The 23,453-nt window shown below is 34.5% G+C and overlaps 1 protein-coding gene and 1 long non-coding RNA gene across 2 annotated transcripts; one reads left to right on the forward strand and one right to left on the reverse strand.

Annotated features, from left to right (window-relative positions):
• Positions 1-8,530: 8,530 nt before the first annotated feature.
• Positions 8,531-10,141, reverse strand: LOC140045173 (uncharacterized). Its single transcript, XR_011844555.1, has 2 exons — positions 9,710-10,141; positions 8,531-9,279 (listed from the first exon to the last, which is right to left on the reverse strand). It is a non-coding gene; the product is annotated as an uncharacterized lncRNA (long non-coding RNA).
• A 5,272-nt stretch (positions 10,142-15,413) lies between these two features.
• On the forward strand, positions 15,414-23,079 carry LOC140044272 (kelch-like protein 26). Its single transcript, XM_072088749.1, has 4 exons — positions 15,414-15,722; positions 17,567-17,708; positions 18,858-18,932; positions 21,486-23,079. Exons 1-4 carry the CDS (start codon positions 15,414-15,416, stop codon positions 22,778-22,780), a joined length of 1,821 nt encoding a protein of 606 aa, XP_071944850.1. The 3' UTR covers positions 22,781-23,079.
• The last annotated feature ends 374 nt before the right edge of the window (positions 23,080-23,453 follow it).

A 23,453-nucleotide genomic window follows, 5' to 3' on the forward strand; every position in this document is an offset into this window, starting at 1 on the left:
CCAATTTGGCGCCAGTGAGCACAGTGATATAAAATAGAAAAAAGTCAGTCACTAAATTTTAGGCCTAATATCTTTTCGTATGTTAATACACTGTGCTCAAGAAGCTTAAAAGATATATCACATCCAAGTATTAATTTTTATTATATTACATTTTATGATAATAATTTTAATGATGAGTAACAAGAAGAAGACGATTCAATTCTTTATTTATACCAAAATTGTTTTTTGTTGTTGTTATTTTACTTATTTAGTTTAACCCATGTTAGGCCTATGTAAATTTTTTATATTGTTATTTCTTAATTTTTTTCATTTATTTATTTATTTATTTATTTTCTTTTTCCGTGTTGTTTTTATCTAATCTTTGTTTAGGCATGTCTGTCACAAGCTTTTTGCTTTTTTGATCATGCCTTCTTCAATCATATTACCTTTCTTTACACCATTTTGTTGACTGTTTTATTTTGAAGAAAATAAATGTTACTTTGAATTGAATTGAATTGAATTGAATTGAATTGAATTGAATTTGGCACTAGTGGAGCACAGTGATATAACATAGAAATAAAGTCAATAAATTTTAATATTTTTTCGTATGTTAAGCATGCATGAAATATTTATTGAAAGCTTAGCTTAAAATATTGTTTAGTATTTATTATGCATTTTTTCTTCAAGGAGAAATAATAATAATTTTTAATTTGTGAAACATTGTGCTCAAGTGGACCAAAATTGGCACCAGTGGAGCACAGTAATATAAATTAGAAATAAGTCACTGAACGTTAATATCTTTTCATATGTTAATACACTGTGCTCCAGTGGACCCGCCCAATTAAGTTGACTATATATTTGTGTATTTGTGTATGTTAATACACTGTGCTCCCGTGGATTCAATTTGGCGCCAGTGGTGTAGCACAGCGAAATAGTCACATACAAAAACATCGAGAAAAAATACTTCTGGATTTCAAAAATATTTCAAACTTGGTATATTATAAATAAATAAATATCGGTTACTCCATCTGTATTGGTATTTTATTTTTTATAAATTCTGTACTAAAATAAACTGGAAACGTGTATGCATGGTCATTTCAACTTTTTGTATTAGTAATATACATTTTGAACGTGGAAATATTCTCTTTCAGATGTGCACTACATTTAATTTTTATTTAGGTATATTGTTAACTTAATAACTTATAAAATATCACTCTGTGCCAATGGAAGAATTATGGAATTGTTAGGACTTGATTCCCACTGCAATTGTTTGTTATCAACTGTATGAACGTGTAATTTGAACAAGGGTGTCGGCAACCCAGGTCCTCTATCGCGACAGCTGCGTCCTCCGTCGGACAAAAGATCAAGTCTACCCCTGGTGCAACCACCGATCTAAGCTCCCACCGATAGCAATAACATTAACAAGTAATGTAACTCTTCCCTGGTTTAAATTAACCTGTATTCAAAATAGAATGACTACAATATATAAGTGTCACTTCCTCCTACGACGCGAGTTAGTGTATAACTTTGCTTATGAATACAGCGGTAGTTTTTCCAAACTTTTTAAAAATGTAAAACCTTTGGCTCGAATCACACCTCCATGCTCGAATAAACAAATACTTTATTTGTACAAGACCTTGATTATTTTGACGGAAATTGCGCCTGGTGAACTTCATAAGTAAATCATGTCGTCATTAGACCCCTCAATGACCGTGTTCGTACGGCGATTGAAATACACGTTTATTTGGTTTTTACCCTTGGGGTAAAACCCATACGACGTTCGTACGAATAAACAAAGTACCGGTAAGCTGACACGAAACCAATTAAGATCGGAATTCTTAGGTCAAAAAGCGCCCTCTGTGCGTCGACCCATATCAATTGACATGGCGTGTTGACAAATTCAACTGGATATTGCATGTCGTTTCGCGCGCGAATCGTTCAATTATTATTTTTCAATCGACAACCAGACCTATATATTTATAATACATCGAATACAATTTACTTTTTAAATAAATAATGATCGAAAATCCTGCTAACGTATGTTGTTTGTTGACCACGTGTGTTTATCGTGCGAGCCGAACTATTGTTGTGGAAATTCCATTTAATGTACAAGCACTGTACCCCTCTTGTAAAAATCACCACGTGTATTTATCGTGCGAGCCGAACTATTGTTGTGGAAATTCCATTTAATGTACACGCACTGTACCCCTCTTGTAAAAATCACCACGTGTATTTATCGTGCGAGCCGAACTATTGTTGTGAAAATTCCATTTAATGTACACGCACTGTACCCCTCTTGTAAAAATCACCACGTGTATTCATCGTGCGAGCCGAACTATTGTTGTAAAAATTCCATTTAACACGCACTGTACCCCTCTTATCGTGCGAGCCGAACGGTTGATGTGGTAATTCACAGACACCAGGCTACCACAATACAGAACTCCCTGACGTTACATGTACATTATAAGCCACCGATTCGCAAGTTCAGGTCACCGGAAAAAAACCAACGAAAAAATGAATTTTGTCAATACAAAATGAATTTTGTGTTGACAAAATGAATTTTGTATTGACAAAATTAATTATGTGTAGACAAAATTGTAATATTTCGACAAAATTAGCAATGTCCCAAACGGCGCCCCGTACTTCCCTGGTTTAAATTAACCTGTATTCAAAATAGAATGACTACAATATATAAGTGTCACTTCCTCCTACGACGCGAGTTAGTGTATAACTTTGCTTATGAATACAGCGGTAGTTTTTCCAAACTTTTTAAAAATGTAAAACCTTTGGCTCGAATCACACCTCCATGCTCGAATAAACAAATACTTTATTTGTACAAGACCTTGATTATTTTGACGGAAATTGCGCCTGGTGAACTTCATAAGTAAATCATGTCGTCATTAGACCCCTCAATGACCGTGTTCGTACGGCGATTGAAATACACGTTTATTTGGTTTTTACCCTTGGGGTAAAACCCATACGACGTTCGTACGAATAAACAAAGTACCGGTAAGCTGACACGAAACCAATTAAGATCGGAATTCTTAGGTCAAAAAGCGCCCTCTGTGCGTCGACCCATATCAATTGACATGGCGTGTTGACAAATTCAACTGGATATTGCATGTCGTTTCGCGCGCGAATCGTTCAATTATTATTTTTCAATCGACAACCAGACCTATATATTTATAATACATCGAATACAATTTACTTTTTAAATAAATAATGATCGAAAACCCTGCTAACGTATGTTGTTTGTTGACCACGTGTGTTTATCGTGCGAGCCGAACTATTGTTGTGGAAATTCCATTTAATGTACAAGCACTGTACCCCTCTTGTAAAAATCACCACGTGTATTTATCGTGCGAGCCGAACTATTGTTGTGGAAATTCCATTTAATGTACACGCACTGTACCCCTCTTGTAAAAATCACCACGTGTATTTATCGTGCGAGCCGAACTATTGTTGTGAAAATTCCATTTAATGTACACGCACTGTACCCCTCTTGTAAAAATCACCACGTGTATTCATCGTGCGAGCCGAACTATTGTTGTAAAAATTCCATTTAACACGCACTGTACCCCTCTTATCGTGCGAGCCGAACGGTTGATGTGGTAATTCACAGACACCAGGCTACCACAATACAGAACTCCCTGACGTTACATGTACATTATAAGCCACCGATTCGCAAGTTCAACAATAGTTCGTCTCGCACGATAAATAATACACGTGGTGATTTTTACAAGAGGGGTACAGTGCGTGTACATTAAATGGAATTTCCACAACAATAGTTCGACTCGCACGATAAATACACGTGGTGATTTTTACAAGAGGGGTACAGTGCGTGTACATTAAATGGAATTTCCACAACAATAGTTCGGCTCGCACGATAAATACACGTGGTCAACAAACAACATACGTTAGCAGGATTTTCGGTCATTGTTTATTTAAAAAGTAAATTGTATTCGATGTATTATAAATATATAGGTCTGGTTGTCGATTGAAAAATAATTATTGAACGATTCGCGCGCGAAACGACATGCAATATCCAGTTGAATTTGTCAACACGCCATGTCAATTGATATGGGTCGACGCACAGAGGGCGCTTTTTTGACCTAAGAATTCCGATCTTAATTGGTTTCGTGTCAGCTTACCGGTACTTTGTTTATTCGTACGAACGTCGTATGGGTTTTACCCCAAGGGTAAAAACCAAATAAACGTGTATTTCAATCGCCGTACGAACACGGTCACTATAGTATTTAGTAACTACAGTATAACTTCACAGACGTTGCACATTGACAATACCCAGTATGGAATTTCATGATTATAAACCAGTTTGTGTTTGTAATGGCATACCAGTTGTATTGTACTGTACTCTATGACTTAAGGCCTCCTTGATTGTATATAAACTGCAAGTCATGAGGAAATAAATTAAATACATTTTCATTGTTTATATCAAGTCATCATTTTGTTTAAAAATATTTTTGAATTGGACATTTTATTTACTTTTATCAACAATTGAGCAACAATTTTTACAAGCGAAATCATTAATTCACTTAATTTTTTCCCGTCAATGTACAGTGAATAAATGTATTAAAACTACAAAATGTCCTATTCAATTCATTTGATTTAATTTATGTTTAGCGGGAATACAGACATTAGTTTTAGGGTATGGAGAGGATTTGGGGATTGTAAAATAGCTTAATCTAAATTCACAAGTAACCTATTATATAGACTATCTAAATAGTATTGATCTCAGAAATTGAGAAACTCATTTGCTCAGAGTCAAACACCCATAATATAAATATTAATAATGATATAAATAAATATAATTTAATTTTAAAAGGCCAAACATTAAAATGAATACCCATGTTAATGATTGGAACAAAATAATTGAAATTCAAACTAAGTGTGAATTTGTTTAAATATCAATCCGCTAGTGAGGTACTTACAAGGTTTTTAGACAAGTCCGTATGCGAATAAAAAATAATAAAAGAGGGAATGGACCGGAAACAATTTCGACAACATAAAATGAAAAATATACATTAGATCATGGAATATAGTGACATATTACTCTTCCCATGATTATTTCAAAATCTTTGGATCTGCCACTGCCATCATAATGCCTGATTTTTAAATACAATAAAACAAAGGTTTAAAGCATAAATCAATTGACTTCGGTATGATGATAAATTATTATACCAAAATTAGATTTCTACAAACTAAAAAAAATGCGTTGTCTAGAGGCAGTATAATAATTATAATACTTGTATTCCAAGAGGCCATGTTTATGCAGAATCTCTTTGTCTCTGTAATGTAGTAATGTAATGTTTACAAATACAGGATCATTGGCATATGCAGCTTTTTAATATTATATTCTTAATGGCCCTATTACTACAATAGGGTTAGTTGTATTTGTTGGAAGTGAAATGATTGTTGGTATATCTTATGCAATTCCAGATCATCAAACGAAGAGGTCATGTGATGCAAACAAAACAATATTATGACCGAAACTAAATATTCGTAACTCATCAAACTTACTGTATTTATTTGTTTTCTGTTAAATAATTATTGATTTTGTAGTTTGTTGATGACAGAACAGTATGGTTTGAATTGTAAGTTTATTTTATTGTGTACATACAGGTAAAACAGCAGTCATGATATTTATATAATGCTTTAGTGAAGTTTTAATATATATCCCCAAGCGTTAGACAAAGAGGCTAATGGTTAGTAGGTCTATGCCCAATATTAATTATTTCTTATCAGTATTGAGAAAATATACCTGACCTCTTATTTCTACAAACTGACATAATAGTATGATGCCACAGTTTATACTTCATTTTACTCAACATAGTATAATTAAAAACTGAATGCAATTGAAGTGTGCTACGGTAAAGTAGCCAATGCAAACAGCTTGAAAAAACTTTACATACGGTACCTGGTGATTCTGGAAAGAATCCTGTCGCCATTAGACTTAGTGATTTTGAATGAACTAGAAACTAGTTAATAACTTCACGCACATTGCACACTGACAATACTGTAATACACAGAGGAATAGTTGTGTTTGTTATATTGGATTGTATGGTAGATTGAACACGGACAAAATGATTGATATTTAAATCAAGTAGGAATGTATGTTGGTACCAATCTGTGAGTGAGGGCGGTGTTTTTCGACCAATTTTGAACACGGAAAAATGATTGATGTTTAAATTCAGAGTTTTTCGGACCTAGAGAGATAGATGCCATGTGTTGCGCCTATCCAGAAGAAAGGGACTACCTGTACATTTATATGTATTTTATGTTGTGTCGCTGGTGCACAATAATTAAAATATGAAGGTGTTAGCAAAATGAATGAAATTACTTTGGCTACAAGCAGTGTTTGTTGAAGGCATGGTGAAGGGATTTCAATGTACTGATACATGTCTTGAACTGTTTTGATGTTGCACATAATGTTGTGTTACGTTCCTGTGCTTGGAAGATGACTGTAGTTGATGAAGGAATCTAGTGGTGAGAGGATGCAGATACAATACAATCTCCATCTGGAGAGGCCTGCTTTATTTTCGTAACAACACAAGAGCCTGGGGGGATTTACTACAAATTAAACACAATTTGAATATCAAAAGACAGTTATTTATAGCACACATTTATTTTACAGTTTAAATGGTATTTTGATCACGATAAAAAAAACACTCCATTTCATTTAGACCATTTTCTTTCACTCTCGAAACTTATAGCGAAGGTAACATTGTCTTAAAAAAACTTCATACCATATGTCTGCGCATATAAATGATTTTGGTCGTATTTGATGACACTGTCTCTAAAACCGTGTCTTAATGGTATGCTACTTTGATAATCTAATTAGTTATAATTAATATTATATTAACCTTATAATATTCACAATTACGGATTCTCCTTCTAAAACATGTCTATAATTACAGCTATAAACTGGTGTATTTTAAAATAAAATGTAATTGTTTTTCTCGATGCCATTAGTCGAACTAGGATTGCTAATTTCTGTACGCACTTCCATACAGGGTATTAGAATTCATAAAAGTTATCATTGTCCTACCAAAAACTCAGTTACATAGGGAACGACAGAGTATCCTTTTGAACGAAAGCACTCGTTTTAACATACCCAGGTAGCAAGCCCATATGGGAACCATTATGGGACCTATATTAAAGCTTATGGGTACCATATGGGTTTCCCATATGGGGTTCCACTATTTTTACACCCAAGAACCATGTGGGTTCCACATTGGAAAGCCCACATAGCCCATATATAACCCACATAGGCCCATATTTCAAAGCACATGGGCATTGTATTTTGTTGCCCATATGGGATTCTTCATGTTTTGACACATGGGTACGTTCTGATAATTTCTACTATACCTATACAGTATATAAGAAGCCAATTAAAAGGATATTTTAAAATAATTGCATGCAATATAACAGAATTAAGGATTTGGAGCATTACATGACATAAATGACATGACTTTGGACGTCCTGACATCAGAGCTGCTCGCTCGAATGTTTACCATGCAAAAATATCTTTTCTATAGCCAACGTATAATAGCGTTTTTCTTTAAACATAGTATTTTAATACCACAGAATACTGGAATTTATTTTCATCGACGTAGCATACCCCAATTATGATAATCATAACTCAAAAGCACTGATCTTGAGTTTAGTCAGTGCCCAGGTTTAAAGATGTATTGTCCCCCAAAAAATGAAAAATAAAGATGAAAAAAATCAAATTTTGAATAGACCGTTTTGTAGTTAACATAAAGTTATTCACTTCCACCGAAAAAAAATCCGAAAAAAATATTGATTTCGCTTATAAAAAAATCAAAATAAGTTTACCATTTTTTCGAACTCATCGGCTCAGAAATTAGGCCGGTAGAGCTAACTCATACATATGCATGATATGTTAATGAGCATCCACACAGCAGAGATCTGATCTAACAATGGACGATGCACGTTGTATGTACGTACAACAACACCACCAGAGATCGACGCGACTCGACTGTGGGTTTCCCTGGCCTGATCGTATGTAAAGCTGAGCTGTTAATTTGTCGGTAAGTAGGCCTAGACGGTTATTTTAAATATAATAATATATATAACGCAATAATAACAGGAAGGTAAATTAATTAACTTAGCCTGGGATTTTTTCAGTTCAGGGCTAGGCCTAGGCCTAGAATAATTAATACATGCTGCTGCATATTACTAGGCTAGTAGCAAGCAGACTGTGACAATCGGGTCCCTGCAGAAGATGCCCAGCTAGGCCCTATACATTGTACTCTTCATAGACTGGCCTAGGCTATATGCCATCAATCTTAGCTACATTCCGAAAATACAGCCAGCTTGCTGTACCATATATATTTACAGTTGAAGCTTGTTTAACTAATTTTTATGATAAAAATAAAACAAACATTTTTCAGGGAAAATGGTTGCAATACAAGCCTGAAATTGAGAACCTTCCAGCAGCACTGTACAAGTAGACAGAGGGGAAAAGCCAGCCTAGCCATTTTACAACACAAACAAATGTTCTCTGTACTGTAGTAAGTCAAATATTTATTTTCTCTTTTTATAAGTTATAACATTATAAGTAATGTGTTTTAATTACCATAGAAAGGTAGTATACTTATTTGACTATGTCAAAGTAAGCAATTTCACTAGCCCAATTTTTCACTAAATATGCATGATCTATTTTTTCCAGATTTTCATACTTTGCTTTTACTTTTTTTAAAGACGTTGAGCTGATGAAGACTGGAACAGAGGTCACCCAAAGACAACAATGATAGACTCGGTATTGGAATATGATTGGATATTGCAGGAAAAATATTTCTGACTCTCCTGCTGCATTCGGCCAAAATATTCTTGTCCAGCTTGTAAAATATTGTATAATTTTTTTTGTATTATATGTACAGTATATTATTTTGTAAACATAACATTCAATAAAAAAAAAACTACTACAACAGTACACAGGATAAATTCTTCAAATTTACTTACACTTCATAATTTTACTGTAAATATTACAGTGCAAAAGGAGTTAATAAAATATATATATACAGTATATCTTATTGAATTCCTCAGCTGTATTGTTTTTTGTGTCAATTTGTCTACTAATTATCAATGTGTTGATTGTGGCAGTAATTACGACAGCTATAGTCTTCTAAGATCGCTCACATCCATTACAAAGTGTCATTTTAATAGTAAGAAACGTTTCAATAAATTGTGAATGTTGCCACTGTACGACACATTTTATGTTTCTCACTACTTGCTCTTATTGTTCAATCAATCAACCTAAAAAAAAAAAGAAATTTGTGTCAAAATATCTGCATAAAATGTTTATTTGTGGAATGTTAATTTGAACCTATTGCATTTGATACAGAAAATATTTTTAAAATATTGCATCAGTAAAACATCCAAAACAATATTTAGATTTTCTTTTTTTTTTAATTTTCACTGCCGAATAGATAGTTGAAATCTTTAAAAATTAAACCAATTCATCATGATTAAAACAAAAATACATCCCTTCTGGTGGTGGTCTACTGTATCCCTAGCTAGCAGTGTACTACCTAGGCCTACTACACTCTACTTCTAGAGACAGAAGTAGGCAGCACTTAGGCTACTCGAGACTGTCAGTGCTAGTTAGTAGTAGTAGTAGTACAGTAGCAGCAAATTCGGGCCTAGGCCTAGCTAGGCCTCTCCTGTTAGCGAAACAAAAACTCACCTAAATGAATAAGATTCAACATCAAAGTTACCAACTGTAATTCTAACTTAGCATTCTGCTAGCTATAGTTTTCGTGTTTTCTTCAAGATTCGTCTCGCATCACTATTCGACTCTCTCGCACGCATGCATTGCTATCGTTGTTGGCTGTTGATTTGGAAAGCATCATCATCCACACGATGTATCCATACAATATGAATATTTATGAGCTAACTCAGGTCAAGGGTTAAATTAAACCGGAACACATTTGTCTTCCAGACAAATAGCTTCCGGTTGGTTAATTTTTGCATTAAATTGCGATTTTCCCGTGTAAAAAATTATTTTTTTCAATCCAAATTGAGGTCAAAGTGAATAACTTTTATGTGCAATTAAAATGGCCTATTCAACAAAAATATTGAAAAATTTTTTTTTTTCAGGGGGACAATACATCTTTAACATAGGCCTACTGTAATATGCAATTTGAAAGAATAGCGTTTTAACTAAACGAAGTTGCTTTAGTTATTCCTCTATAACTTTAATTCCGCAAAATATCTATTTCACTGCCCCCTATGAGTATAACACACCTCAGAATCCGCTTCCTCTGAATTTTGGATTTATAACGATGCCACTTAAGTGCCTCGAAGGGCCATCGAAGGGCCATCGCTACCACTAACTTTGTCAGGAGAATAAGAGCCGGGAAATGTTATATTTGATGTGATGCTGATAACTTATATGAAGCAAAATATGCGAATAATGTTGCCAATCTGATACAGACAGTTATGAAGTATCATAAATGTAAGCAAACAATGGAATAATGATTGGACAAAGAAGAAGACGATGATAATTTAGTCATTATTCTACACATTAAAACATTTAGGCATCTTATGTTTTTAAATGATTTATCTAGGAGGAGGACGGCCATTTTTAGGGTTAATCTGTGACAGTTATAATACATGTATCCCGTAGGGTCAGATCTAATATCGTGCGTTTTCACATAATTACCATATATCTATATCTATATATAAATTATGGTTAATTCTGACATAGGCGAGCACAATGCAAAAACTTCGGTACAAATCTCCGCCTTGGATACCTACCTTATCTATCCGAGATGTACCGCGAAACGTAGATTTGATAACATTAGTGTGCACGCCGACGCTATTGTTCCATATTTATATCTTAGGAAGATATTATAAAGAGTTTTTTAACAACATTTATGATTTCAACATTGGATTTTCCTCTCAATTTCAATTCTTCCCGGTCAAAGTAATTTCCGGGTTTAAGATAAGTTCACCTTAGTTTCAAATATTTTCTCTCTTTTATACACAAGGGAGCAGTTAAAATAATAGATTTGACCCTAAAGGTGACTGGAAACAGGCACTTTCCATCAATCAATACAGTGTTCCTTTGGAAGACGAAAAAAAAATTGGCCATTAATAATAGCCATTTCAGTTTTTTGTTTATTTTAAAACATACCACACGTGTGTGGAGGTACAGTAGTTAAATAATAGGAATTATACTGCAAATTAATAAAGATCAAATTAAATATACGCCATAAAGAATCAGAATATATTGTGGGGAATAGTATTATAAAATTACATAGGGAGATTTGATAAGACATTTTTCGAGTGAAATCCCAATAGCTGAGTTTTATTGAGTAAGCTTGCAGGAATAACTGTAGGCTATCTTCCTGTGTCCCGTTAGGACCGAGATGTCTGCCCATGTTGCAAGCCGTAATGTCTTCTTTCTTGGGCCCACTCTGTCACGGCAGTTAGTTTCAAAAGATGATTAAATTAAATAATGTATTAATAATTATTAGGATGGTATTCATTTGAATAAACGCCTCTCCAATAAAACATCACTTTGAATAATAACCCCCCCCCCCCCCACACACAACCCAACTATCTAATAAACGTCCATTCACATATTTATAATAACACAATTATACTATTTGTAGTAGAATTCACCGCACTGTTATCTGCAATTTACCAAGCATTTGTTATTCTTTTTTACCACTTTTCATATCTATGAGAGGATTTCATTTGATTATAAATGTTACCATATTATTAGAACTAAAAAATTTAACATATATCCCTCGAATAAGCACCTTCCTCAAATGACCTTCGCCTCCCCAAAGGGCCCTACCAAACAATAAAAACTATACTTTAAAATGTTATTAACCATCTAAAACACTGTGAAACAAAGTAGTTCAGTTTTACGAATGTCAAGCATTTTCAATAATGGTAACCGACAGAAAATGTATAAGGAGAACATTATCATTCCGAGAACCATCGTCTACACTTCCTAGAGGGGGAGCGAGCGAAGCGAGCTCACCCTCTAGTATACGGTAATTATTATAATAGTTAAGAAAAAGAATTTGTCTTCGATCTTGTAGGGGACCGGAATCGGAAATTTGAGACATTGCTGTCAATGGTATTTTCGTATATCCCAAAGCCATGAGTAATACTGTAGTTACAATGCAAAAGGACTAGCCATGTGACTCTTCGAGTTATCAAATTTTGTAGGGGGCGAATCGGAAATTGTTGGGATAGTTCTACTGTCTGGGGCAACTTACATGAAAAAGTTGCTGTCAATGCCATTTCTGTATATCCCAAATGGTATTACTTACAATGTAAAAGGGATTTTGACGTGTGGCTTGATTAAATCTTGTATGGCCCAACGGGCATTTTTGGACTACTGTCTGGGGAAACTTCAGGATAAAATTGCTGTCAATGGTATTTTTGTGCATCCCAATGTGTAGCAGTTACAATGCAAAAGGAATTAGCCGTGTGGCTCTTCGCATGATTAAATCTTGTATGGCCCAACGGGCATTTTTGGGCTACTGTCTGTGGCAACTTACAGGATAAAGTTGCTGTCAATGGTATTTTTGTGCACCCCAATGTGTGACAGTTACAATGCAGAGGGGAATTTGCCGTGTGGCAACTTACACGATAAAGTTTCTGTCAATGGTATTTCCGTATCCCAATGTGTGTCTCTTGATATGAATAACACCAATTTTTAGTGGTCACTTGGGGCTACTGTCTCGGGTAACTTAGAGGATAAAGTTGCTGTCATTGCTGTTTTAACATTCTATACACATACGGACAATGTCCAACTTTTATCCGTGTGGTTTTTTAAATGATTAAATGTTTTACCCCTCCTATTTGGTGTCCCCAGGGAAAATTTACAGGATATGACCCGGCAGCAATATTGATTATAGAATCTTAGCCATATATCTAAATAATCAGCCCATCAAACCTTTTGTGGTTTTTCACATGAATACATTCTCTGGGCGCCCGGTCTAGACGCTATAGTGCTGCAAACATCACAGGTTTGATTTCACGCAATTTTGTTTGCTTTATAATATATTGGTTTTTCCTCTTCAAAGCGATTGTGTAATAATAATTATTCTTCTATTGTATCTTGTGACCTTCAAGCTATATTTTTACTGGAAAACGATAGACCTACTTCAACTTATACGATGTTGTATTGTATTATTATTACTTCATACTGCATGTATACAGTAAGCCCCAGGAAAAACTAAATCATGCATTACAAACGTACGCGCTGCGCCGAGCTAAAGAGGTCATTAAACTGTATAATGTGTCGACATTGATATAGGCCAAATCAGGGAAGAGTTAATTAACCAAATAAATCTACTCCTATCAGATCGATCTGAGAGAATTAAAAAGATGCTAATATTACGTAACTCATACTTGAATGTTTAGAAATGACCCCATGTGATAAAAGTATAAACAAACTCGTTTGTTTTTATATTGTGTCCACACTGAGGTTTTATTCACTAGGTGATCATGTGTCCACACTGATGACCATATTTATGTCTACATAAGTAGTCATTATTTCTCCAACAAATGTTCAGTACAGCGTACGTATCGATGGGAGATTATCTGATATTGCAGTCTCCTGATGTAAATGCTGAACGTGAATTCACAACAAATCTGTATAATCACTATCATGTTTATGGTGTAGTTATTTCCATTTTTTACAAAGTCACAATTCTAATTTTCATCAGCATGGGGCATTTTATTGTCCATGATTGTCCATTATAATCGTCATTATCATCATATCACCATCATTCTTATTATAATCAGCAGCAGCAGCAGCAGCAATATTGCATCATCGATTCATCATCATCATTATCATCATCCTATCATCATCATCATCACTAACTTCATCCCCATCACTGGCAGACAATCCCCCACATCGTCCATCATCAATGCAATTGGTATATTTCTTTAATTGTTTATTACCATTAGAACTAAGGAGAAACCTTCGGGATCCAACGAAGCATTCCCTGAGGTGTCCCCTGATCGTATAGTGTAGTGTTAAAACATATGTTTTTTCTTGTGTATTACACGTGGGAATGTGCCTCCTCCTGAATAGGGTGTCCCAAAGGGGGAGTTCTACTTCATATTGTTAATACTTTAACTTCAGTGACATCAATAGCGTCTAAATGTTTCGAATCAATGGTGCAATGGTATCCTATCCAACAAAGAATCTACCAGTGTTGGAGCTCCTCAAGGATGTGTTATCTCTCCAATTTTGTTCTCTTTTTATTCTAGTAGTTTTAATATTTTAAGTAAAGATTGCAATATTGTAAAATACGCTGACGATACTGTAATTAGTGGTTTTCTTTGCGATAGTAAGCATAATGTAAATGAATTTGTTAATGAAGTTGGAAGATTTGTTAATTGGTGTGAAGATATGAACTTAATACTTAATATTACTAAAACCAAAGAGATGATAATAGATTTTCGTAAAACTGCAGTTGAACATAATGTAATAACTATTAAAGAAACCGAGGTTGAAAGAATAACCCAATACAAATACTTAGGTACTATAATTGACAACAAATTAAAATGGGAGTCAAACTCTCTCATGATTTCCAAGAAGGCATCTCAAAGGCTCTACTTTCTCAGAAAACTCAAGCAAATTAGAGTTGATAACACTATTTTAATTCTATTTTATCAAAGTATTATTCAAAGTATTTTATCTTTTAGCATTGGATGTTTTTATGGTAACTTTACTGAAAATGATAAGAAAAATATTGAGAGACCACGTAAAATTGCACAACGTATTATTAAAGCTGATCTTACGCCTTGTTCATTTATCTATGAAAAGAGTATTCTAAAAAAAGTAAACAATATTATGAAAGACCCCACTCATCCGTTACATTACTGTTATAACTTAAATAGATCAGGCATTAGGCTACGACCTCCAAGAGCAAATCTTTGTAGAACTAGAAAATCCTTCCTTGTAAATAGCATTCATATTTTTAATTCTAATGTAAGACGATAAATGCAATTTTTAATAGTTTTACATTTTTAACAGTATTTTTAACTTTTATCTTGTATTTTTAATCTGTTATAATACTAATAATATAATAATATAATCTGTTTTTAAATTGTTGCAATATTGTTGTTTTAATCTACCAAGCAAAGTGAATTTCCATTTTTATGGACAAATAAAATTTCTTGAATCTTGAATCTTGAATCTTTTATCAATGAACTAAACGAATTATCGATTGTTTTCAATTCAGAATAGGAGCAAATCGATGAGCCCTGGGAGGACAAAAAATGCGTCTTCTACATTAATCGTGAACAATCTATCGCCTAGGCGTGGACGTAGGAAAATAATATCTATGAAAGAAATTAATTTATCCCCATGAAGGCGACCTTCCCGCCGAACGCCCGGGACAAACCATGTAATGGACGACAAGAACAAACTTCGTCTGGACGGACATTACTGTGACGTCACTCTTATTGCAGACGGTAAACGACATCTCGCGCATAAGAATGTTTTAGTGGCGAAAAGTCCGTATTTTAAAGAGTTGTTTGAAGCCAAAGGTAACCAATACAAATCGGAATTTAGGTTGATTGGTGTCCGCAGCTCAGCATTGTCTGTTGTTCTTAGTGTTGTGTACACTTCCAGTCTGAATGCTTCCGATGTGAGCGAACTTGACGACTTGCGGGAAACGCTTCGAACTGCGTACACTTTAGGTATAGAAGTAGTTAATGTCAGGCCCGAAGCCAGAATGCATCAGAGGGGGGTTTTCTTGACACCAAGTATTTTTGCGAGCGCAGCGAGCAACTGTAGGCTGGGGCCAGGGGCCGCCAAGGGCCCCCGGTCGGGGTCCAGTGGGTGAAGGCCCCTGGAAGCTTTGGCTCTCAGAGCAATTTCGGTTTTTTAATAAGCTTACAGAGACATTTTTTACCTACTAAAATCTGAGTTATGCAGAGAAATTATATAGTACAGTATATTATGGAAGTTAGTAGTAGGCCTACTGATCATGAAATACAGCTTTATTGTTGCAACAAAGTATATTATAATTATTAGGCTCTTAAATAATTTCTTATCCTATAAACATAAAAACAAATAGTACCGTATATTTCGGTGTACAAGTCGCACCTGTGTATAAGACGCACCCATAACGGAGACTGAAATATTAGTATTTTTATGTAGTCGATGCATAAGACGCACTTATGTCTAGGCCGAAATTTAAACATTTTACAATCAAAACAATGGTATTTTAATAATAAAACAACGATATTTGAGACATATTTATTAGAATCAAATGATATAATTTTGTTTGATTGCCTTTATTTCATCGTAATCAGTCTCTACTTTAACTGAACGTTCAATGAAAAGGGAAATCCCCATATTGTTTCAGTTACGATGCACTGTGTGGGTAGGGCTAGCCTATGTCTATTTAAGTAACTTTAAGTTCATATTATTTAAATATAATACCTTCTTATTGTGCGTATGACCATTATAAAATCAATCCAAATGATGTTCAGTTTTTTGGGCTGATAATGAACCAGGAATATCATGTTGGGTAGGCCTATTTGAAAATCTTTCCTATTTCCATGCATGCATTACATAACAGCAATATGAGGAGAGGAGAGCACTAACCATGTGCTCCTTGCCTGGTGGCCAGCACTGTTGGCCATATATTCATTCATTCATCCAGGCAACATGCCCAAGAATGTTAAACAAATAGAAATCAAAATACACGCCCCTGGAAACGAAATAGACATGGTTATTATAATCAACAAGCAAGAAATGACAGTTACCAACACTTTAGTTATGGCTCAAAAGAGTCAAACTATATTATGTATGAACCATGCTGGAAATGTGGACTAAACAACCATCAAGCCTACGAATGCTACTATCAAGAACAGTTAACATGTAAATCATGTGGTCAATATGGTCATAAAGCAAGATATTGTGGTAATGTACATAATTATGATCATTATTATTACGAACGAAATAATTGACCAAAGAATCTAAGAAGTACATTAAAGTCACAGTCCGAAAAAGAGACTAACAATACTACTGAATGTTCCCAGGCCATAGATGATGTATTAATTAATGATAACCACTCATATGTAATAAATAAAAGGAATAATACAATAACAGATATAAACCAAATAGTAAAAAAAGATCCTCATATATTTGAGGAACTAAATCAAAAGGGTTTTATATTTGCACATTTAAATATACGTAGCCTAGACTTACATGTTGATGAATTGCAACGTATTCTATAACAACAATTTCAATGTTTTTGGCTTAAGCGAAACATTTCTAGATAATACATTTATTGATGAAGGTTTTCATGTTGACAATTATATATTACACAGACTAGATAGACGTAAAACTAAAAAAGGTGGAGGTGTATCACTCTATATAAACCTAAAAACCAACCACAAAATTAGGAATGATCTAATGTGTAATGAACTCGAACTCCTATCTATTGAAATAGTACGTGATAAATGTAAAAATCTAATTGTTCTATTGTGGTATAGACCTCCAAATACTACAGCAGTTCTTTTTGAATATTTACAAAATATATTTCAAAAGATTGAACTGGAAAACAAAGATATTATGATGATGGGAGATTTAAACTGTGACGTTATGTCTGACAATCCACATTGCTACACAAAGAAACTAATTGAATTAAGTGAAAATTTTAATCTAAAACAGATCATTGAAGAACCAACACGTATAGAAAAACATTCCTCTATATTAATAGATGTTATGTATTTCTCAAATGTTTCTAAAATATTAAAGTCTGGAGTTATCCACATCGGCTTAAGTGACCACTCAATGCCATTCGCTATAATAGGGAAAGGGGCGAAAAATAATAAAGATTCCAATAAAACAAATAAAATTATTAAACAGGATCATAATTATAAAATGACACGAAACTTTAAAAAATGTAATGAAGACAGTTTTTTAAACGATTTATTAATGGTAAATTGGAATGGTATTACCGCCAGTGGCGACGTAAGTCAGAGTGCCAAACTTCTCGAAACTACACTAACCAACATTTTAGATAAACATGCTCCTTGGAAAAAACACAGGGTACGTAAAAAAACAGCTCCTTGGCTCTCTGATGATGTATTTGAAAATATGAGAGAAAGAGATAAACTCAAAAGAGAATGTAAACATTCTAAAAATGAATCACTCTGGAAAAGGTACAGAAAGTATAGAAATATGTGCAATAAATTAATACGTAAAAGTAAAGCTAATTTTATTCAAGAAAGTATAAAAGAAAATAAAAACGATGTAAAAAAAACATGGGATACCATAAGATATATTATATCGTCAAAAAAGAAAACTCAAACTATTCAAACAATTTGCAATGATAATGGCGATGTCCTCTATAAAGCTAAGGACATCGCAAATGAAATTAATACATTTTTCTCAAATATATGTTCAAATCTTGCATCACAAATACATGAGCCGATAAATGATATAAATTATGATGAAATCGATGCTTTCACCGAAAATAATTTTGAATTCGAACACATCACATGTGAATTTGTATATAAATACTTAAGAAATCTTTCAAAAAACAAAGCCACTGGTCATGATAACTTACCACCGGGCATTCTAAAACTGTCTGCCCCGATTATATCCCCAACAATTACAAGAATCATAAATCACTCCTTCACAACATGTACATTCCAAAATACGTGGAAAATAGCAAAGGTCACGCCAATTTTTAAGAATGGTGAAAAAACTAACCCTAATAATTATCGTCCCATTTCCGTCCTACCTATACTTTCAAAAATAATTGAACGAGTCGTTTTTAATCAACTTTATGCTTTTTTGAATAATAATAATCTGTTATGTATAAATCAATCAGGTTTTCGACCATCATACTCAACATCTACTGCACTTACAAAAGTGACGGAAGACTGGTATAGTGCAATAGACGAGGGTAAGCTGGTCGGAATCTGTTTACTAGATTTTAAAAAGGCCTTTGATACGGTAAACCATAACATACTATTAAGCAAATTGAGACTTTATGGTTTAAGTAAATATGTTTTAAAATGGTTCGAGAGCTATCTGTCTGAGCTAAAGCAATTCACAAATGTAAATAATACATTGTCTGACTATACACACATCCAATGTGGAGTGCCTCAGGGGTCAATCGTGGGCCCACTTGCTTTCCTCTTATATATAAATGACCTATCGAAAGTTGCAAACAAATGTAAAATAAGTATGTATGCTGACGATACTATAATTTATTGTTCTTCAAAAAATGAAAATGAAATATACCAAAGTATAAATGAAGAACTTATACAAATCGACGATTGGCTAAAAAATAATAAATTGAGTCTAAATGTCTCTAAATCCGAGTTCATGTTGATCGGATCGACAAACCGATTGGCAACCACCAAAGAAAAAAATAGATCAGTTAATATATAGATAACGATGTAGTACCACGCGTTCGATATTGCAAACATCTCGGTATCATAATAGACGAACATTTATCATGGAAAAATCAGATTGAATACATTCGAGGTAAAGCTCTAAATGGATTGGGTATGCTTAGACGATGTAGCTATTATTTTCCACAAAACATATTAAAACATATTGCAAACTCTATTCTAATACCTTACTTGTAACATAATTTGGGAAATAGTAGTCAAACTCTAATGAAAAGAGTTCAAACTATCCAAAACAGAACAGCTCGAATCGTGTGTGGTCTAACAAGGGACACACCTAGTAGTGAAGCACTAAGACAAATTAATTGGTCACCTTTATTTTATCAAGATAGATATGAATGTTGTATGGTTATATATAAGGTTTTGACAGATAATGCCCCACCTTACCTAAATAATGTATTTACATTCAATGATATAAATTATAATCTAAGGCACAGTAATACACATCTATTCATCCCAAAGCCAAAAACCGATTTTAAAAAACGAAGTCTGTCTTATCGTGGAGCAATTATATGGAATAGTCTCAATGTTGATACCCTTCCAAATTCAGTTAAGTTGTTTAAAACGTATCTGAAAAATGCATTGTAAAACATAATGGTATGGTAATCTACGATGGTGTACATCCAACTTTTAAAATGGCTAAATACTATGTAAAATGTGTGTTTTATCACTATTATTTTAAGGTAAATGAAATCCAAAAGATTTATTATGTATTACAGTTGAATCCCCATAAATTATACACTTCGATAAGGGTTTCCGTTTACACGGGAAGTACCGGTATGGTGTACCCTAAATAGAGGTGTCAGATGAAGGGGATTCTGCTGCAATTTTGTTTCTTTTCAATTTCAATTTTTTTTGTTTCTGTTGTATTTATATGGTGTTGATTTTTTTTTGTGTAATACAGTATCACGAACTTGTGTAAAAACAATCAATATTGATTGAACGAGTTGTACTGCACATCAGTCTCGTGTTTAAATAAAGTTTATATATATATATACACTATGAGATTAGGGGAAGCTACTTAATCACAATAACAACAGACTCTTTTAGATATCGCTGGACATACGAACTATTGCCTACATGATTATACAATTATGTGATTGTTGACATAGAGATGTAATAAAAATAAACCACCGTGATCAAGGGAAATAGTTATTGTGTAATTAAAATGTGACACCACCGTAATTAATGGACTCTTCCATAGATGTGTTGCGCTGTGATGCTGCATGCTGCTAGAATACACACCCGCGAGTTCAGAGAGTATTACTAGGCCTGGGTAGAATATCTAATGCGTACTGTAATATTAATTAATACAGTCGAGGATGACAATTTACCTTAACTAAAAATTCAATAAACTTGTTACCACACTGTGGTTAGACAGGAGTGAGTAACTAGCTAGGCCTACATTGCAGAGTAGTACACTATTTTAAATTAATTTAAGTATTAGTAGGTAATTAAATTAATTAGGGTAATATTTAGAGGTCAAATTTTCGTGTCAAAAGTGCGTCTTATACACCGAAATATACGGTAGGCCTACGTACACATACCATTTTTATTCAAGTTTACACAGTGAAATTCTTTGGTTTAATGAAAAATATTTCCAGGAAAAAAATTAAAATCCCCAAAAAGATTGAACTGAACTGAACGTGATCTTGTGCGTTCCGAAAAGCCCGGCCGAAGCACGCGATTGGTGAGTCCATTTTTCTGTCATATTTATAACCATCATCTCTCAACAATCTCTCGATCTCACGCTCAGCAGTGACTTTGACATCGGACAATCTGTATATTCGATCGATTTGTTAATAGAAGAAAAATGACAAAAAAATCTGCTATAATTGATAATTAATTGCACGATTTTGGAAGTGGGGCCTTTGTTTTTCAAGGGGGTTCGCTGGTAAAAGGGGGGTTCGCGCAAAAGGGGGTTCGCACGAACCCCAAAAACCACCCTGGCTACGGGCATGAATGTCGTCTGCGGGAAGTTTATGATCGCGCGTTTGAAGTGTAGTGTAAGAATTGTGTAGATTATTTTTTGCTCACTAAAGAGTTCCACATGGACGATATTGAGTATATTGCCAAGAGTTTTGGTGAAGTCATTGATAGTAATCTCCATTTAAATCTGTCTTGCCAACAGATAATTCACTTTTTAAGTAGAGATGATCTATCGGCAAAGTCTGAGATTTCGATTTTTGAAGCTGTTATGGAATGGTTACGAAGCGATTGGCAAGACCGAAAAGACTACGCCCCTCTTATTATGACCCACATTCGTTTTCCGTTGATACATCCCAATGACATCGTAAACAAAGTCCAAGCTGAGGAAGCTTTAATGGACATACCAGAGTGTCGAACATTGATTACAGAGGCAATGTCATACCATTTGTTACCACACAATCAGCATTCCTTCCAAACTCTAACACGTGCAACAACGGACGTATTTGTTGTCTTAGGTGGTGAGGATATGCAAGGGTTAACCAGTGAACAAACATACGTATGTGATATTGAGACAAACGTCTGGAAACCGTTCACAGACATGCCAATTCGAAGACTCGATTTAGCTGTGGCCACCATGGATAATTTCTTGTACGTAGCTGGTGGCCAGTTCTCTGGTGATTCCTTAGGCATTGACAGCATTGGCACGGTTCACCAGTATAATCCACGGTTTGATACATGGCGTCAACTCTGTCCTATGAAAAAGAGACGCTCGCTTTTCTCTTTAGATGGAATGAATACGTATCTGTATGCAGTTGGTGGGAAGAATACTCAAGGAGGATTGGCAAGCGTTGAAAGGTATGACAGTGGCACGGACTCTTGGGAGTACGTCGCACCTCTGACGCTTCACACATTTGGGCATAGCAGCGCAGTTGTAGGCGGTAAACTTTTCATCACCGGCGGAGTCGTTGACGGTGGACATTTCAGCAATGCATTACAAGTTTACGATCCAAACCATGATAAATGGACGTTTAAAGCGCCAATGTCTTCGACAAGAGCCTTCCATGTCATGTGTTCCGTGGGTAAGAAAATATACGTCATAGGCGGCAACACGCGGGATAGTAAAAATCGACGAGTTGATTGTCGCGCTGTTGAATGTTACGATGCGAAAAATGAACAGTGGTCGACGTTAGCGCGTATGCCGATTGGGGTCAGTTTAGCAGGTGTGTGCGTTTATAGCAAATGCGTGTACGTTATTGGCGGATATACTGGCAAGTTTTCTGACAGACATTCTGAGGTTCAAATGTATGATATTGAAACCGACAAATGGAAAATTGTTTGTAATTTACCAGAGTGCGTAATCAGACACAGGTGTTGTATACTATCTGTACCACAATCACGCTTACTTTGATCTGATTAAATTCTCGAACATTTTACTATTACTGTACGGACCATATTATCAAGATTATTCTACTGTAATAACTACAATTTGCTTGCTTTTTAACCGGATTGCCTTATTTAGCAAGTCCCTTTTTGGGTGGTAATTGTACATGCTGTTTATTACATAACCTAATGCATTGAAACAAACTAAAATAACATGTTATTGCATGCCGTAAAAAATATAGTTACTGCAGTAACCTCAGTGGAATAATTCTGACATTGTCCCTAGTTATTGAAAGTTGAAAAGAAGAAACAAATTTTGCTCTGGCATTTTATACGTGTGTCATCTTTATTGATGAAAAAAAAAAAAAAAAAAAAAAAAAAAAAAAAAAAAAAAAAAAAAATCTCACAAATCCTGAACTAAATGATTAAGTTTACAGTACTATAGATAAGAGAGAATTAAGAGAAGAGGACAGTTTGATGGATATCTGTGGATATTTCCAGCTTTTTATATTATTTTTCTGGACTATACCTAGGCCTAGGCTAGGCATAGCCTCTGTGGCAACGGTGTCGACCCATGATATACACCAGGGAATAGAAGCCTCATACCCATTCTTCTCATTGCCCTTCTCTGGGCCTAGCCAGTTGACGTGCATGAATACTACGATGGATGTAGGATGTCGTTATTGTTACAAACATATTGA

Source organism: Antedon mediterranea, chromosome 3 (assembly GCF_964355755.1).
Source record: "Antedon mediterranea chromosome 3, ecAntMedi1.1, whole genome shotgun sequence".
Taxonomy (NCBI): domain Eukaryota; kingdom Metazoa; phylum Echinodermata; class Crinoidea; order Comatulida; family Antedonidae; genus Antedon; species Antedon mediterranea.

Coding starts and splice junctions, on each gene's coding strand:
- LOC140044272 (XM_072088749.1), top strand. CDS start 15,414: ATGGACGACAAGAACAAACTTCGTCTGGACGGACATTACTGTGACGTC. Junction 15,723..17,566: donor TAGGTATAGAAGTAGTTAAT/GTCAGGCCCGAA, acceptor ATATTTCAAAAG/ATTGAACTGGAAAACAAAGA. Junction 17,709..18,857: donor GATCATTGAAGAACCAACAC/GTATAGAAAAAC, acceptor TAAATCAATCAG/GTTTTCGACCATCATACTCA.